Genomic DNA, 19,513 nt, shown 5'->3' with positions numbered 1-19,513 from the left:
ATAGTGGCTGTATCAATTTACATTCCCACCAACTGTGCAGGAGGGTTCCCTTTTCTCCACACCCTTTCCAGCATTTATTGTTTCTAGATTTTTTGATAATGGCCATTCTGACTGGTGTGAGGTGATACCTCATTGTGGTTTTGATTTGCATTTCTCTAATGATTAGTGATATTGAGCATCTTTTCATGTATTGGTTGGCAATCTGTATGTCTTCTTTGGAGAAATGTCTATTTAGGTCTTCCGCCCATTTTTGGATTCGGTTGTTCTTTTTTGATATTGAGTTGCTTGTATATTTTGGAGATTAATCCTTTGTCAGTTGCTTCATTTGCAGGTATTTTCTCCCAGTCTGAGCGTTGTCTTTTCGTCTTGTTTATTGTTTCCTTTGCTGTGCAAAAGCTTTTAACTTTCATTAGGTCCCATTTGTTTATTTTTGTTGTCCTACAGAATTTTAAAAATGGATTATTTCTTTGCTCTTAAATAGGCAATAAGTCTTTTCCATACCATTGGCAGATAAATTTTCACATTTTTTTCTAGTACTTTGAAAAGTACATTTTAGTCTTACCTGAAAATTTGGGGATGGTTCAACGTGAAGGATGCTATTTTATTGTTTTCTAAGATGTTAGCTAATGATTCTTCTACTTTTCTTCACTGATTTGAAATGGAATGTTTGTTATCTATATTTATATATACTAAGGTTAATTTATGGGCTTATTTTTTGTTATTGCCCTGTTGATCATAAAGTACTAACCTTAATTTGGGCATCTATTTACAGATAAATAATGATAACTTAAAACTATGTATTTTTTCATCAAAATAGATTTTATTGATAACATTAGGTAATAATTGCATTTAAAAAGCTTATTCTGGGCTTCCCTGGTGGCGCAGTGGTTGAGAGTCCACCTGCCGATGCAGGGGACACGGGTTCGTGCCCCGGCCCGGGAAGATCCCACATGCCACGGAGCGGCTAGGTCCGTGAGCCATGGCCACTGAACTTGCGCGTCCAGAGCCTGTGCTCCATGACGGGAGAGGCCACAACAGTGAGAGGCCCGCATACCGCAAACAAACAAACAAAAAAGCTTATTCTGTCATTTAAACTTTTGTTAAATTGGTAGTTATTTTGGCTGGTGAAGTTTCATTGTTATTTTTTTTTTTTAAACCAAAAAACATATAATCAGTGATTTACGTTAAAGATATGTGGGGACAGATACAGCCTGAAAGCAAGTGGTGATAGAAGTACATTTTTTGGGGCTTCCCTGGTGGCGCAATGGTTAAGAATCTGCCTGCCAATGTAGGGGACATGGGTTCGAGCCCTGGTCCGGGAAGATCCCATGTGCCGTGGAGCAACTAAGTCCATGTGCCAACTGCTGAGCCTGCACTCTAGAACTCACGAGCCACAACTACTGAAGCCTGTGCACCTAGAGCCCGTGCTCCACAACAAGAGAAACCACTGCAATGAGAAGCCCACGCACCGCAAGGAAGAGTAGCCCCCGCTTACCGCAACTAGAGAAAGCCTGCACCCAGCAAAAAAAAAAAAAAAATACACTTTTTCTTGTATGTGGTCATTAAGATGTAATTTGAATTTTATGTACTCTCCAAAGGAGATCTTAGGCAGAAAGCAGAATATTTCTTTTAATAAAGAACCAGGAATTTAGGGAGTATTCTTGAAAGAATTATTGCTTCCAACATAATTTGAAAGGAATTTTAGGTTTGAAGTGTCTTATAATCATTGTACAATTATAATTTAGTTTGAAAAATAAATGTGTATTTTAGGAAGACATAATTATACCAAAGACATATAAGAAAAATATGTTAGGAGTAAATGATATAGATATTACTTTGTTTTCTTATTTTATACCACATATTTAAAACAATTTCAACTATACCCTTTAGTTCGGTGACTCAAGCTAGTGTCTTGTGTAGAATCCAAAGTATGTGGAGTCTCTGCCGCCTCTGCACATGCACGCTGGCCGGTGGCCCTGGCTCTCCTCACCGCCGCCTCCCCTCCGGTGCTGGGCTGGATGGGAATGAAGGTGGGGAGCCGGGGGCAGGGAGGGCCACACACCGAGCTATGCAGTCATCTGGTCATCTGTGCCATTTGAGTCCACTCTTTTCCTCTTCTCCAGCCTGCATAGTTAGTTATGCCCTCTGGAAAGCAGAGCAAAGAAGTTAAGCAGCTGTTGCAGGCAGGTGAGCAGATGTTAAAAAAAAAAAAATATGGTGGGACCCATATCTACTCTGCTTTTTTGAATACTCTGAGTGCAAGAGAAGCCAGCTGTGGAGGTTGTTAGTTTTTAATTCTCAGCAGATTATCACTATGCAGAGTTTCCTTTTTTTCCAAACATTCCTTTAATCAGTTGAACTATTTTGGAGGCCCTGAGATGAAACCATTTGTTTGGCAAATGCTGAAAAATGGCAGGTGCAGAGATAGTAGTACAGCTTCTCCTTAGTTTTTGGCACCAGTTTGGAGAGGAAAGCTGTTCTGGCTCATACCTGTGGGTGAGTCTTCAAGGTCTATCAGCAGGGGTTAAAGCAGAGCCTGGTCACTCCCTGTCTCACCCCAGACGTCTCTTACCTGTGGGTGGTGCCTGATTCGCTGGGATTTCACACCTGACAGCTTCTTTAGTTCTTCAGGCTTCTTTAGTTCTTCAGGCCCAGAAAGAGCGGGAGTGGCCCCAGTGGGTGGGCTCTCTTCCCACCGGGGACTGCAAATAAGCCAGGTGGTTGAGATAACTGTGTGTGTGAGAGACAGACAGACTAAAGTTGCAAAAATGAAATGAAGAGTAGAAGTTTTTAGGTAAGAGATGATGCAAATGGGGTACTTTGGTTATTGTAAAGGAGCAAAGGAAGAAAGACAGGAAGGTCTGTGTCACGAGCTGTTGTTATTGGCTAGAATAAAGTAATAGGGTAGTGAGGATTGGAGCAGGCTTTTTGTGGTCACTCCTTCCAGGCAGAGGAGGAAATAGGGAAGGGGTAACAGGCAGTGCATTCCTGCACCTATGCTGTTAGGGTCTCATCTCCACATTGATCTTAAAGAACATGCAATAGACGGTTACAAAATCAATGACAAAAGTCGTATCTCCCAGCTGTGTGTTTTGTGAATTGACACATCATTTAAAATATTAATATTAACCATGTGTTAACAAAATTAGGTGTGATTTTAAATTAGGTTCAGTGCCACAGTCATTGTAATATATGAATTTTATACAAGCCATGGATTTCTCCTACTAATGACGTTTCAAGTGAATATCTGACATGAGTAATAAATTACAATTGTTTATGTGATTTACACTTAGGATATTTCCTGTTTCTCTTTGAACTTTGTAGGAAAAAAGATTTCTTCCTAAGTTTGTGTGTAACAGAGGTTTAAATAATCAAAGTGGCTAGATTGATACTTATATTTTATTGTTCCTACCTTTTTAAAAGAAAACTGGAAGTGGTATGGTGAAGGAGAAAAATGAAATGTCTGTGAAATGAAAAAGGCAACATAAGTATAGGAAATTAAAACTATTTCAAGAGTTGGTGATGAGTTTTTTTTTTTTTTAATTTTATTTTATTTATTTATTTTTGGCTGCGTTGGGTCTTCGTTGCTGCACGCGGGCTTTCTCTAGTTGTGGTGAGCGGGGGCCACTCTTTGTTGCGGTGCATGGGCTTCTCATTGCTGTGGCTTCTCTTGTTGCCGAGCACAGGCTCTAGGCACGCGGGCTCAGTAGTTGTGGCTTGCGGGCTCTAGAGCGCAGGCTCAGTAGTTGTGGCGCACGGGCTTAGTTGCTCCGTGGCATGTGCGATCTTCCCAGACCAGGGCTTGAACCTGTGTCCCCTGCATTGGCAGGCGGATTCTGAACCACTGCGCCACCAGGGAACCCCTGGTGATGAGTTTTTAAGGTGAAAGCAAAGGGAAAATTATTGTTTTGGTTTATTTGGCAGATGAAATAAGAGCAGACTCTAGCCTTCTTTCCTGGCTTTTATTTTGCCCTTCAATTGTTTTCTTTCACTGAAAGATGGGTGATATTGGGCTTCCTCTTTTCTGGCTATTTGGCTTTAGTAGAAAGCTCCCTGTCCCTCCACAGTCAGACCCAGCTGCGTGTCTGCCCTTGACAGCCCGGAGTGAGACTGTCTGACCCGCTCTCCTGGGCGGGCCATTGTGCAGCTCCCACAAAGGCTCCTTGTAAGGCAGGTTTAGTGTGTCAGCCCTGCATTGTGAGCCTGGTTGGGTCTGTGTAATTGCTGTCTCCTCCAATCCCTCCCCACCTTTATTTTCTTGTGGCAAATTGATCAGAGTGATGTGGGATAAATGTGACTCACTGGGTACATGAAGCACATTTTTAAAAATTGAGGTATTGTTAATGCACAATGTTATGTAAGTTTCAGGTATACAATGTAGTAATTCACAATTTTTAAAGGTTATATTCCATTTATAGTTATTATAAAATATTGGCTATATTCCCTGTGTTGTACTATATATCTTTGTAGCTTATTTTATACATAGTAGTTTGTACCTCTTAATCTGCTACCCTTATCTTGCTCCTCCCCCCTTCCCTATTCTCACTGGTAACCACTAGTTTGTTCTCTATATCCGTGAATCTGTTTCTTTTTTGTTAATATTCACTAGTTTGTCGTATTTTTTAGATTCCACATATAAATCACATTACACAGTGCTTACCTTTCTCTGTCTGACTTATTTCACCCAGCATAATGCCCTTCAAGTCCATCCATGTTGTTGCAAATGGCAAAATTTCATTCTTTTTTATGACTGAGTAGTATTCCATTGTATATATGTACCACATCTTCTTTATTCATTCATCTGTTGATGGACACTTAGGTTGCTTCCATATATTGGCAATTGTAAATAGTGCTGCTATGATCACTGGGGTGCATGTATCTTTTCAAATTATAGTTTTGGGGTTTGTTTGTTTTTTCAGATACATATCCAGGAGTGGAATCGCTGGTCATATGGTAGTTCTGTTTTCAGTTTTTTGAGAAACCATAAGGCACATATTAAGAGCAGCTTCTGCAGTGCCAGAAGTGGTATGCTTGTCTTACAGCTCTGACCTTCTGCAAGTATTTGTCCTCAGTGCTTCTGTAGCACTTTGTCGTCTCTGCTAAAGTTCCCTCACCCTGTCGTGCTTTCTGTTTGCATGTCTGTCTTCTCTGCTTGATTGTGAGCCCTTTTAGGGCAAGGACTGTGCCTCATTTATCTTTTTTTTTTTTGTCATGAATGTTCAAAACAACTTTATTCATAATAGTCAAAAACTGGAAACAATCCAGCTGTCAACCAACTGGTATATCCACATCATGGATGTTACTCAGCAAGAAAATACTGATACACACAACAACTTGGATGAATCCCCAGGGAGTTATGCTGAATGAAAAAGCCAATTCCAATCTAGAGACTGTCATACAGAGTGAAGTAAGTCAGAAAGAGAAAAACAAATATCATATATTAATTGCATATATGTGGAACCTAGAAAAATGGTACAGATGAACCGGTTTGCAGGGCAGAAATTGAGACACAGATGTAGAGAACAAAAGTATGGACACCAAGGGGGGAAAGCCGCAGGGGGCTGGTGGTGGTGGTGTGATGAATTGGGCGATTGGGATTGACATGTATACACTGATGTGTATAAAATTGATGACTAATAAGAACCTGCTGTATAAAAAAATAAAATAAAATTCAAAAATTAAAAAAAAAAAGGTTTTTTTCAAAGCTTATATTGCATAGAAAGTCATCCAGGAGACTGATAGAAGTGGTTGTTTCTGAGAAGGTCTGGAAAACTGGGGGTCTGGGGTGGGAGGGGGACTTCCTGTGTATTCTCTTGTACTGTCTGAACTTTTTTTCATCATGAATTTGTATTAACTTTCTTTCTAATATGCATTACTTTTTAAATTTTTTAAAAACACTTTTTAAATATTAAGTTTTAAAATAAAAATACTTAAAGAATAAAAAAATAAAATAAAATAAAAAAAAGAAAAAAACAATTCCAAAAGGTTATTAATGATTACATTTATATAACATTTCTGAAATGACCGAAGGATATAAATGAAGAACAGATGAGTGCTTGTCAGGAGTTAGGAGTGAGGGAAGGTGCAAGAGGGCAGGGGGGTGGGTATAAAAGGGCAACACAAGGGATCCTCCTGGTGATGGAACTGCTCTGTATCTTGACTGTGATGGTTCACACAGGAACCTGCACACATGATAAAACTGAATAGAACATGTGCCTCATTTATCCTTGTATCCATATTTCAGTGCCTGGTAAAAGGCAGGCATTCAGTAAAGGTTAGTTGGATAATTGTTTTAAAAACACATATACAACTCTAGGTGTCTGCTGTTTGCCAGAGCCAGCAATAGAAATTTTTAAAAAAAATTTATTTATTTTTGCCTGCATTGGGTCTTTGTTGCTGTGCATGGGCTTTCTCTAGTTGCGGCGAGAGGGGGCCACTCTTCGTTGCAGAGCATGGGCTTCTCATTGTGGTGGCTTCTCTTGTTGTGGAGCACGGGTTCTAGGCACGTGCATGGGCTTTCTCTAGTTGCGGCGAGAGGGGGCCACTCTTCGTTGCAGAGCATGGGCTCTAGGCGCACGGGCTTCAGTAGTTGTGGCTCGCGGGCTCTAGAGCGCAGGCTCAGTAGTTGTGGCGCACGGGCTTAGGTGCTCTGCGGCATGTGGGATCTTCCCGGACCAGGGCTCAAACCCGTGTCCCCTGCGTTGGCAGGCGGATTCTTAACCACTGCGCCACCAGGGAAGTCCCCAGTGATAGAAGATTTACCCATGTAGTTTTCTTTAAATAATACTTGGCCCTATGGAAGGGCTTCTAATCTACTTTGGATTGTTTATACTAACTTCTATAATAAGTGGGAAAGGTTAGAAAATAAAGATAAGCAAAAAAAAGAAAAAAGTCAACTGCAACCCCATTCCCCAATTATGCTGTTAGCATTTTTTAATTTTATCTTTACTCCCATGGAGATTTGTATGTTTTCCATAAGAGTTATATCACATGTGAACATATTGGTTTGCAACCTGATTTTTTTGTCTAGCTAGCTCAGTGCATAATAGATGCTCGATAGATACTTGTTTAAATAATACTTTCCGTGTTATCAAATATATTTTAGCATCATATTTTATGTTTGCATAGTGTTCTATTATATGGATATTTATTCTACTTTCTCGATATTCTATTATATGGATATAATTTATTTAACCAATCTTGCATTACTCAATGTTTAGGGTAGTTATTTATTCACTTAATATTTAGTCATGCATGTCTCTCTCATTTCATCCCTTTCCCATCCTATTCTTTACTTTGGTAATGTTGATCCACCTTTAAGGCTTTGAAAGCTTCGTCTTTCTTTCACTTCCAGATATTTGCATTGCTCTTCCTTCTGCTCATAGCACACTTCCTGCTTTGCCTAGCTAAGCCTAAGCTTATTATTCCTTCTTGGAAGTTTTCTCAGACTGAATTAGTTGACCCTTCAGTGTGCTTGATAGGTGGCGTTTTGTACTTACTCCTGGAAGCACTCAGTCTGCTGTATTTTAATTGCATACTTTCTTAAGTGTGTCTCCCACTAGATTATGAACTCCTTCAGGAAAGGGACTATGTCTTATTTCCGATTGTATTTCTCAGCCCTAAGTGCAGTGCCGGGTATATAGGACGAACTTCTTGGTAAATATATTTTTGAATGAATGAATGCATGAAAACCCCCTCAGTTTCCAATGTTCATCATTAAGTGATGATCTTTAACAATCTTGTATTTTTATTTATCAGATAAGCATGATAATTAATAATACCTTTTATTTGTAAAGTGGTTTTTAGTGTACAAAATATTTTCAACTCTTATTTTGTATTCTTAAATTTATTGGTATTATGGATTGTGAATGAATTGATCTGTTATTTGAATACTTAATATATTAGTCTTTATTGATAGTTAAGCAGTAATGTTAGTAATTCTCATATCTGCAGTCTTAACTTTTCTAAGTAGAGAATTTGCTTTCTAAACAAATTTCAGTTAATAGTTTATATTATTTATATTTTAAGCCTGTTTTAAGTAGTAATTAGATATAAACTCTGATGAAACTTTTGTAATTATGGTATTATTTTGATTTAAAACTATAGCATGAAGCTGAAGGCTCTTATTTTTTTGTATCTAATGGCTCATAACAATTGGGCTTTGATCAGGTAACAAGAAAAATAACCATACAACAAATATTTGGATATGGGTCAGAGAACCTAATAGTAGCAGAAAATGAGAGCACTTGATTAGGCTTATAAGATAGTAGTAGTGAATGCTTCACAGTTCTCTGTATTGTCATTAATTGACAATTATCCTTTCTTTTCCTTCTTTTTTCATCTTACTAACTCCTTCCAGTAGTGATCCCACTGGGAAGCAGCACAACCTTGGGGTGAGGGCAGCCCTGGTGAGGTCCCCAGAGGAACTTTGTCAGCCGCTCTGCCGTCTCCCCACACAGCAGTCCCGTTGCCATCGTGGTGAGCGTAGACGATGGTGTGTGCAGACAGGCGCGGGCTGGGAGCCGCTGCTCTGCAGGAAGACTGCTGGGGTGGAAGGGACACCAGGCGTGGGGTCTGCCACTGATTGGTTGTGTGAATTTAGGCAGGTTGTCCTACCTGTCTTCACCTTCATCTTTCTTTCTGGAAAAGAAAGGAATTGGATTAGATGATCCATAAACTCAGAAATGATCTGATTTTTCTGATGACCAAATATACAGGAAAAATCTTGCCCTTGAGAGAAGACACATGAATGAGAAAGGGGATTATTCCTTTGTGTAAAACGTGATAATATTACGTTTGTTTAACAGATTATTAGCATTTTCATACATTGTAGAAGCCCTTCAAATGAATCTTCAGTAATTAAAAACTGCTGACAATTCTTTATTATCTCAGAATAAGGAAGATCCTGGTGAATTCTTTTCTTTATATTCAAGCTTTTGAATCTAGGACAGTGATCTCATCTGGCCTCATTGTTTTAAATATCATCTCAGTGCTGACGACTTACAACTTGATATCTGTAACCTGCATTGCTCCCCTGAAATTGCCTGCCAATTTACTGGTCTTCTGAGAAATCTAATGGGCATCTCAAACTTAATCTGCCTAAAACTGAATTCCTGATCCCGTCCCCACGAAACCTGCTATTCCTAGAGTCTTCTATATTTGATCAAGACAGAAACTTTGGTGTCCTCATTGATTCCTGATACAACCAGGAGCTGCCCACCTCTCGCCAGCACTCCTTCCTCCTGCCCTTATTCTGCTGGAGTCTCAGAGCCAGAAGCTCTCAGTTTTAGTTGTAAGTTATGTCACTGTCATTCCTCTACTCACAACCTTCAGTGGCTCCCTATCTCCCTCAGCGTAAAAGGCAGAGTCCTTAGAGCAGTCGGCAAGGTCCCGTGTGCCTGGTGCTCCATTACTTCTCATTCATACTCTCGCTTGCTTTTCTTCAGACATACTGGCCACCTTGCTGTTGACAGAACATTCCAGGCACACATCCTCCTCAAGGCCTTTGCACTGGCTGTTCCTTCTGCCCGAAACTCTCTCCTCAGATATTCACATACTGCCCTCTCACCTCCTTCCAGTTGCTCCTGTGTAACCATCTGGTGTAAGGTCTACACTGACTGTCCTGCTCACATTGCAGGCTGCTCCCACCACCACCCTGGCACTTCACACGGCATTTTCCCCCACAGAACACAGCACCTTCTAATAATACTGTAATTTATTTATTAGTCTTGTTTGTTGTCTCTCTTTCTTTCTTCTAGAATGTCGGCTTTGGAGGGCAGGGACTTTTGTCTGTTTGTTTCATTGCTATGTCAGTGGCTTTGTGATATTTGGCAAATAACTTAATCTGTAGAATCTCTTTTCCCATCTGTAAAAATAGAGATGATAATGAGGGGTTATATATTGTTTATAGGTACCGTTTTGACTGAGTACTCCCCAGTGAGTGTATATTAAAGCTGAAGAGGTCATGGGCGTTGCATAACCCATTTCACAAACTGTATACAGTAGTGTGTGCAGAAGGAGGTCCTTGACTCAAGCAGGGTGCTGTGTGGCCCGGGAGGCTGCAGTGCTCCTGCTGCTAGTGCTGCAGGGGCCTCCCTGGGGGTCTTATCACTCCTTCTCTCCCTGCTGCTGCCGCACAGATGGCTGTGGAGACTCCGCAGGGCCCGTGCTGCCTTCCTTGGCTCAGGGCTCCGACGGCTCTGGGGTGGGCGTGGGGCTCAGACTACTTTTGCACTTTCTTTTCTTTTCTTTTTTTAACATCTTTATTGGAGTATAATTGCTTTACAATGGTGTGTTAGTTTCTGCTGTATAACAAAGTGAATCAGCTATACATATACATATATCCCCATATCCCCTCCCTGTTGCGTCTCCCTCCCCTTCTACCTCTCCCACCCCTCTAGGGGGTCACAAAGCACCGAGCTGATCTCCTTGTGCCATGCAGCTGCTTCCCACTAGCTATCTATTTTACATTTGGTAGTGTTTATATGTCAATGCTACTCTCTTACTTCGTCCCAGCTTAGCCTTCCCCCTCCCTGTGTCCTTAAGTCCATTCTCTACGTCTGCGTCTTTATTCCTGTCCTGCCCCTAGGTTCTTCAGAATCATTTTTTAGGAGTTGCCTTTTAGAATGACATTTTCATTGTTACATAGGAAAAATGTTACTAAGAGAGGCAAGATTAAAATATCCTAATATCCCAACTAGTCCTGAAAGTGTATTTATTATGCATCTAAGCTTTTAAAAATGCAAATCTCTGTTCTTTATCAATATAAATTTGCTTTATGGAGATAAATTGAATATGAACAGACAATGGAAAAGTACTTTTTTTTTTTTTTTTTTTTTTTGTGGTACGCGGGCCTCTCACTGTTGTGGCCTCTCCCGTTGCGGAGCACAGGCTCCAGACGCGCAGGCTCAGCGGCCATGGCTCACGGGCCTAGCCGCTCCGCGGCATGTGGGATCTTCCCGGATCGGGGTACGAACCTGTGTACCCTGCATCAACAGGCGGATTCTCAACCACTGCGCCACCAGGGAAGCCCAAAAAGTACTTATTTTGATAACCTAATATCATTGTCACATTAAACCACTCTCTATGTAGCAAGGTTAATTTAATCCTTAAAGAAATGTGTTCCCTGCTTCCCTCTTTTGACACAGATGAGCGTGAGTGTTGAGGTGGTGGCTGTGACTCCATTAGAACCAGCAGGAGCTGGCAGTTGGTTATTAGCAGCTGTCCTTGCCCTGACTCTTCTCAGGTTGTCCTTTTTTGTTTGTTTTTTCAGTTTAGCACAGAAGCTTTTTGCTTCAGAAGTTATGAGGTGTGAACCACTCAGAATGAGCTCATCTTTCATAAGAGCAACTTCAGTAGCCCCCGGGGCTGAGAAAGACATTTCATGTATCGTGGAAATTTTTGTGCCTCTTCTGTCCTGTCTGAGTGCATGTTTGAAGAGAGGTCGTAGAAGGAGTATGCCTGCCTTCTCTACAGAAACCCCAAAGGGACAGGCCACCTTCAGACCTCCTCCCTCGGTCCCCAAGTGGTGTGATCTGTGGTCACGAGTGTTCCTTCTTTTTCGCTTGCTGTTTTGGCTTTAGCTCTGTTGCCTTTGACTGTGTGAATAGAGCTGCACGGTGGTTAAGTTCATGGGCTTTGAGGCAGACCTGAGTTTGAGTTCTGGCTCTGTTGCTTACTGAATCTCAGTTTTTTCATCTTTTGAATTGGGAGGGGGTAGTATGCATACTGCCTGTTTAATGGTACTGTGATGAGAATTCAGTAAGATGTGCATGAGAATGTTTAGCCTAGGCCCCTGCATGTATAAATAAGCTCAATACATGTTAGCTATATGATAAAAATCTACTTCAAGCTGCATTTCTGTTTTCACTCTTTTAACAAGACTATGAATAACTACCCGTGTTCTCTGCTGGGTGCTGAGAATACAACAGTGACCAAAACAGGTGTGAGCCTGACCACACTGAGTCCAGTGAGAAAGATGGTTGTGCCATGGAACTTGTCAATTATTAGAAGCAAGCTTTTTACCTAATCTCAAGTGGAAAAAGAAACTTAAATTGAAGCAGGGATAAAGTTTTAAATTGAAAGCTTAATAAAGAATTCTGAAGTTAAAAAAAAGATTTAGGAAAATCAGTGTAGTTTTCCAGAGTTTTGAATAAAAGTGCTTACACAAGCTGACAGATTTGCCTGCAAGGACAATTAGTAGGTCAGCACTAGACAAGTAAGGAAGGGAGGAGAAAGAACGAGGTCTGTGAAGTAGACTGGAGCAAGTCCACGGAGCTTTAAAAAAAAAAAAAAAAAAAAAAAAAAAGTGGGACAAGGAGAGCAATTGTGAGTTGTAAAGTGAAGTCAGTAGTTTTCCAGCACAGAAGCCATAACCTCCGGTGGCAGAATCAGAATTTAACAACTGGTTTTGAAAGAAAGAGTATTCGGTTTAGAAATAAAAACCTCTGCTATTAAACATGTGATAATCATATTCATATTTTGGTAGCCTATTTGTTTTAGTAATATGTAAAAGTATGCTATTAACTCTAAGTAGTACTTTTTTTTACATTGTAGTAAGGTTTACTGTAGTGAACATGTTGAGTACATTGATACGTTTACCTGGAAAAATCTTAATGCAAAAAATTTTTATCTAATCTCCTTTTTTCTCTGTTAAAATTAGGCAATTTTAGAAACAACTCAACAGTCATTAGCTGATAAATGGGTGAATAAAATGAAGTACCTTCACACAATGTAATGTTGTTTGGCAATAAAAAGAAATGAAGTAGTGACACATGGATGGAGCGTGTAGTGAGACATGCTAAGTGAAAGAAGCTGGTCACAAAAGATCACATATTATATGACTCCATTTGTATGAAATGTCCAGAATAGGTAAATCTATAGAGACAGAAAGTAGTTTAATGGTTGTCTACTGGAGGGGAAGAGGATGGGGTTGGGGAAAAATGGTGACTGCTAATGGGTCTGGGGTTTCTTTTGGGGTGATGAAAATATTCTAAAATTGATTGTGGTCATGATTACATAACTCTGTTAATATATGAAAAACCACTGAATTATCCACTTTAAATGCGTGAATTGTGTGGTATGTGATTATATCTTAAGAAAGCTGTTAATTTTTTTAAAAATTAAACAATTTTAAGGAATTCCTAACTTCAAAAAGCAAAAGTGTTGAATAGATCATTTACACTGAGCTGGATTCTCCCTAATACCTAAGTCAGGGGACACCAACTCCAGTGCATGCTGGTCACTTAAGGAGTCGTTACAGTGTGGAGTCCCAGACCCTCCCTTGCAGGTTCTAATTCAGCAGGACTGGGAAGGGTTGGGACTCTTTTTAACTGGTACCCCAAGGAATCAGCTGTTCTCTGTATCAGAAATTGAGAACGACTCAGGGAGAGGGTTCTCTTAGAATGTTTTCCTGGGTCTGTTGATCCAGCCTTTGTTTTTATTCAGTTGCTCTGGCTGCCTTATGAGTACTAAGATATATATTTAGCAATTTATTTAGAGTTTGAAATTACATCAGAACCACTCTAGCATTGCCTTATTACAGACCAGGCAGCTGAAGCCAGGGAAGTTAAATTTTTTCTTGATAGTCTCAGAGCTACTAAGTGGGAGAATTGGAATCCAGATTTTGGTCTGCTTTTGCCCAATCCAGCAGTCTTTCCATTTGTCTTGTAGAATCTTATTTTGTATATAATAATCCCTTACCACCCCATGACCTCCACAGATTAAGGTACTACCTGCTTTTTAGTGGCTCTGCCTCTTTATTGGCTCTGTGACTTTGAACAAATTGCTTAACTTCTCTGTGCTTCAGTTTCTTAATCAGAAGGAAACAGGGTAAGAATAAGGCTTACTTGATAGAACTGCTGTGATGATTTAATGATACAGAGTATACGTGGAGTGCTTGGCGTAGCCACTGGCACACAGTTCATGCTAAGTAAATGTTAGCTGTCATTTCTAATAATATACTCAGACAGTATTTGCTTTCTTTAAGGGTCTAGATTCAGGAATATCTTTAAAAGGACAGTTAAATGAAATATGCATTTTCTCACCATATCTACATTATAATTTTTCTGACAGGCCTTATAATTTTTCTGATGATAAATCCAGAGCAGTGATTATCAAATTTATTCAGAGGATGGAGCCATCATGCTTGTTATAGAACACATGATAAGCTGTCTTATAAACTCGAAATAATTTTACTAGCAGAGAATGGCTTTATTTTATCTATATAGTATAACTTCCCTTTAAGCGTACACATCCATGAGAATGAAGCCTAATCAACTCCTTGTAAATAGATGTTATTTTAAATTTGCATGTTGTTAATTTGTTTGATCATCTGCTAGTAAAAGTGTATTAGATGGATTTGAGAGAATTGTCTTCATTAATTCAAGGATTTCTGTGATTTAGAAGAGGCTCTTATTCTTGGATCTTGGTGGCATGATGCTTCATTCCAGCCTGTGGGATACCAAGGTAACCTGGGATCTTGGTTCAAGAACCATTGTTTTATGGGCATAGGAATGAATGTAGGCATGGGTCAAACCAAATTTGTTGTGCGAATAACAGTTTACTCTATAGGGCTTAATGTTTTAGGATTATGGTGGCAAAATAACTGAGTTGTGAAAAATGATTTTTACGTTTTTTTGTAATTTAAAATTTATAAAAGTAATATAGGCTCTTACAAAAAATTCATATAATACAGAAAGAAACTGTTTGCCAAGCTCTTCTAGTCTCACTTACCAGAGGTAACTGTTAACAGTTTGTATATTCTTCTAGATAAATGTATATGTATACACAGGCATATATGTTTATTATACACATATTTCTTTTGTATATCAGTGTTTTTATGCAGCTGCCTTTTAAACCATAATACATGCTGGGCATCTTTTTACGTATTGATACACGTAGAGCTGCCTCATTGTGTACCTCATTGATGGAACACTAACAGGTTTGAAAGCTGAAGTATGCTAGGCACTGTTCTAAGCTCTTTGCATATATTGTTACCTTATTTTATCTTCACAAGAACCTTATGAAGTAGGTACAGTTATTATCCCCATTTTATACATGAGCTGACAGGCATAGAGATATGTGAGGCAACTTTTCCAACAACACACGAGTAATGGAGCCAGGATGTGAACCCAGGCAAGTAACTTTAGACACTGCCCTTTTAACCAAAACATGACATTTCGCTATGGACAGACATCACATTATTTTCCGTTTTTCATTATAACTTTTTATTTATTTATTTATTTATTTATTTATTTAATTTTTGGCTGCGTTGGGTCTGTTGCTGCGCGTGGGCTTTCTCTGGTTGGGGCGAGCAGGGACTACTCTTTGTTGCGGTGCGCGGGCTTCTCATTGCAGTGGCTTCTCTTGTTGCAGAGCTCGGGCTCTAGGCTCGCGGGCTTCAGTAGTTGCAGCACGCAGGCTCAGTAGTTGTGGCTCGTGGGCTCTAGAGCGCAGGTTCAGTAATTGTGGCGCACTGGCTTAGTTGCTCTGCGACATGTGGGATCTTCCCAGATCAGGGCTCGAACCTGTGTCCCCTGTATTGGCAGGCAGACTCTCAACCACTGCGCCACCAGGGAAGCCTGACAACTTGAATTTAAATTGCTAACTGAATCAAGCATTTAAAGGGTTCTTAAACACTGCGCCACCAGGGAAGTCGCACTATAACTTATTTTTTTGTAAATTTTTTATTAAATTTTCTAGGCTTTACCTTATTTTTATATGGGTGGAAGGAATAACTAGCTTTCAGCAAAAGAGAGAATTATCTGAATTTTCTTTCTGAATTATATTTCGCTATGACATCTAAATTGTTGCTGCTGTCATTGAAAGCCTTCTGTCTGGTGGGACCCTAGCTATCCCTTTCTCTTCTCTCCATCTCTCAAAGTTTCTTAGTTTTCCAGTTTCTCTAACTTTTGCTTTTCTAATGAAAAATTATGCTTATTCTTTGAAGGGTGACATGTTTTACTACTCCAGTGTCACACACAAGCATGTACCTGTGTGTATGTATATGTTTTCCATTTGGCTGGTTCATCATATTATTCAGACACTCTTCATCTTAATTTTTTTGTCTCTTTTCTAAGTTTCTGAAGGAAATGTTTTAAAATTTCCTATTGTGACTAAGGACTTATGATTTTCACTTTGTAATTCTGACAGTTTTAGTTTTAGGTAAAATATTTGTGGTTATATTTTAAGGCTATATTTTTTGGTACATGCAAGTTCATAATTATTATTTTTTGAGATGCCCCGTTTTACCCTTTTAAATACTGCTTTCCTTAAGTTCTCATTTTTGGATATTAACATTGTTACTGTGGCTTTCTTCTGATTTGTATTTTTCTGGAATGCACGTTTCCCTCCTTTTATTTTAAGCCTTTCTGTGTTGTTTTGTTTTAGGTGTATTTGTGGTGAATAATATGTTGCTAGATTATCTCTTTTTTAAATCTCATCTGAGAGTCTTTTTCTTTTTATAGACATGTTTCACCTGGTTACATTTATTATTATTTCTGATATATTTGAACTCATTTCCTTTATCTTATTTTGTGTTATTTATTTGTCACGTTTTGATTTAGATCCGCCAACCCCCTTTTCCTACCTTTTTGAAAAATCACATATGGCCATATCAGTCATGCACTCCTACATGGAAACATTCAGCTAAAATAGTAAAGCTGCTGCCTCTTTTTAGGACCTGTACTCTCCAGTTTGCCACAGTCCTCACGTGGATGTTCAGTATATCTCTGTGACCCCTGTACTAAGTTCCATGAGTGTAGGGTCCAGACTATGTCTGTTTCCTTTACCACTGTACCCCTAGCACCAGGCATGATACCTGGTACATAGGTGCTCAGTGAACATTTATTGAATGAATCAATTAATGGATAGGTGATTATTAGAATTATCTAGGTAGCTTTAAAATGTACTCATACCTGGCCCCATACCCTGGAGATTTTGATTTGGTAGGTCTGATATGGAGCCTGGATACATATGCTAAGAAACAAACAAAAAATTCCACCAGATAATGTGATTATCAGCTAGATTTGGAGTAATCTGGACTGATGTTTTATGGACTTTTTTTGTCTTGAGACAACTTATGACTCTTGATATAGTTAATAATTGTGAAGTGAAACACTGATCCCCTAAAGCAAGGAAACGTACCACATTTTAGCGCGCTCTCTCTCTCTTTTTTAAGTTATACCTGGTTATCACCATTTGAATAACACTAAAGCAGCAATGGTAAATTTTTCCTTTTTTCTCAAATAATTCTTTCAGCTTTCCTGCATCTTTTTCATGTGCCCTACAGGAGATGGTTGGGCTGAACATGCCTCTGGGCCTTTATATCAACAGTGTCAATTATTGGAAACATTCGGCAGAGGGATGAAAGCCCAGAATGAGTGTCTGGGCTGGTGGTCTTAGGCTTCTTCCTGTTTTTAAGATACTGATTCTCTTAGCTGACATTCATCATGGTTTATAGTATATAGAACTGACTAGGATTCAGAGGACTTGATTCTGATTTTTGTTTACTCTCTTGTATGCATGATATTGTTTTGAGTTGTCATTTGTGGAGTAAGGAAATTAACTTACTTTCAAGGAGCAAACTTCGTGGGAATGTGAATCTTTTAGATTTGCAGAAAATTGTTAGTGAAACCTATAATTGAAAAAGTAGTTCTTCAAGTCCCTTGGCTGTATTCTGAAACTAAGCGTTTAGAACATTAGTCTCTCCTAATGAATTTTGATTCAGTAGATATAATTAAGGAAAAATATTAGTGGGGACGGTGTTTTCAGATTTAATCAAGTTAGAGTTTAAAAAAAAGTGTGGCTTTTTGCTTTTTTACTTTCACTTTTTAATCTGTCTGTTTTCAAATGGAAATTATACTTTGTACAGTATAGAACCTTAAATAATGGTTACTAATTAAGTGCTTAAAGCAACGTAGATGAAAGTTACTTCAGCTCAAAGTACTATAGTAATAATGTTTTAAATAAGTAGTTTGAGAACTTTCAGTGGAAATGACTAACATAGGATTGTTGACTTAAAAATTAATAATAATAATCCTGACATTTAAAATTTTAGGATGGGTGTTTCTTTTTAAAAAATACTTATTTATTCATTCATTCATTCACTCATGCATGCGTGCGTGCGTGCATGCGTGCGTGCGTGCATGCGTGCATGCTGCGCCAGGCCTTATTTGCAGCGTGAGTGCGGGATTTAGTTCCCTGACCAGGGAATTGAACCTGAGCCCCCTGCATTGGGAGCACGGAGTCTTACCCACTGGGCCACCAGGGAAGTCCTATCAGGATTATTATTATTATTATTATTATTTGCGGTATGCGGGCCTCTCATTGTTGTGGCCTCTCCCGTTGGCGGAGCACAGGCTCCGGACACACAGGCTCAGCGGCCATGGCTCATGGGCCTAGCCGCTCCGCGGCATGTGGGATCTTCCCAGACTGGGGCACGAACCAGTGTCCCCTGCATCGGCAGGCAGACTCTCAACTACTGCGCCACCAGGGAAGCCCCAGGATTATTTTTGATGACATGGGACATGTTCCCCATTTTCAGGGATTCCTGGACTCACCTGTGGGTTATTCTCAAGTTCTTGTCTGTCATCCTTGGCTTGGAAACTCAGTAAAGAGTTGCTCACTTTAGTAGTTCATTAGACGTTTATGGAGTACCTGCCATGTGCATGGCATTGTGCTAGGTGCAGGAGAGAGACCTAATAAAACATAACCCCTACCCTTGACGGTAAATAGAAGAGTCACCTGGAAAAAAGAAAAGTGAATTTCTGTCCTCTCCAGGTCTATCCTGATGGTAAGAATTTATATATGTTTATCTTATATTTATATATTGCTTTCACATAAACTTCATCAGCTGATGCTTATAACAAGACTTGGTCCCTTTGTTGTGCAACATCCGTAAGACAGTTAAATGTTAGTGTCTTTTAGGCACTACTTGTCTTTATTACCCTTTAGGTCTCTGGGCTGTAAAATGCTCCACAACTTTCAAACTTTGGGCCTTTCTGGTGATTATACCCTGCTCTTTCTGTTGTCTCTAGCCTGTGCGTAGACTCACTAGAAGGCATTGTTTTCCTTTCTCTAGACCTGCATTGTCCAGAATGGCAGCCACTACCCTCCTGTGTCTTTTTAAGTTTAAATTCATTAAAATGAAATAAAGTTAAAATTTTGGCTTCTCAGTCATACTGACTACATTTCAAGTGTGGCTAGTGGTTATAGTTTTGGGCAGCACAAATATAGACCATGTTGTCACCCAAAAAGTCCTACTAGGCAGTGCTGCAGTTTAGAATAAAGCATGCTGCCCATTTTTATGTATACCAATTGACTCCAGTGGACTCTGTCATCATATCTGTACTCTAAGCTACAATTTTAGACAAACCATCCTGTGGTTCTTAGCCTTTTTCCATTTCTTACCTCAGTATTTCTTTTGCGATATTAAAAATACTATTTCTGGGGCTTCCCCGGTGGCGCAGTGGTTGAGAGTCCGCCTGCCGATGCAGGGGACACAGGTTCGTGC

General features: G+C 39.5%; 1 protein-coding gene across 12 annotated transcripts in view; it reads left to right on the top strand.

The window, feature by feature from the left end:
* Window positions 1-19,513, top strand: part of SPIRE1 (spire type actin nucleation factor 1) — a 217,323-nt gene that overhangs the window by 83,263 nt on the left and 114,547 nt on the right. The window contains exons 1-2 of one of the 12 annotated variants that reach the window (XM_055080691.1): window positions 12,667-12,870; window positions 14,404-14,466. The exons of 10 other annotated variants lie outside the window; for them this stretch is intronic. In XM_055080691.1, the coding sequence (XP_054936666.1) occupies window positions 14,434-14,466 (33 nt within the window). In that variant the 5' untranslated portion in view covers window positions 12,667-12,870; window positions 14,404-14,433. Of the gene's footprint in view, window positions 1-3,284; window positions 5,408-12,666; window positions 12,871-14,403; window positions 14,467-19,513 lie in introns of those variants that run through there. One more of the 12 variants, XM_055080688.1, reaches the window with a different exon arrangement.

This window comes from Physeter macrocephalus, chromosome 19 (genome assembly GCF_002837175.3).
Source record: "Physeter macrocephalus isolate SW-GA chromosome 19, ASM283717v5, whole genome shotgun sequence".
Lineage (NCBI taxonomy): Eukaryota > Metazoa > Chordata > Mammalia > Artiodactyla > Physeteridae > Physeter > Physeter macrocephalus.
The sequence above is the reverse complement of the archived record's forward strand: the minus strand, read 5'-3'. Positions and strand labels throughout refer to the sequence as shown.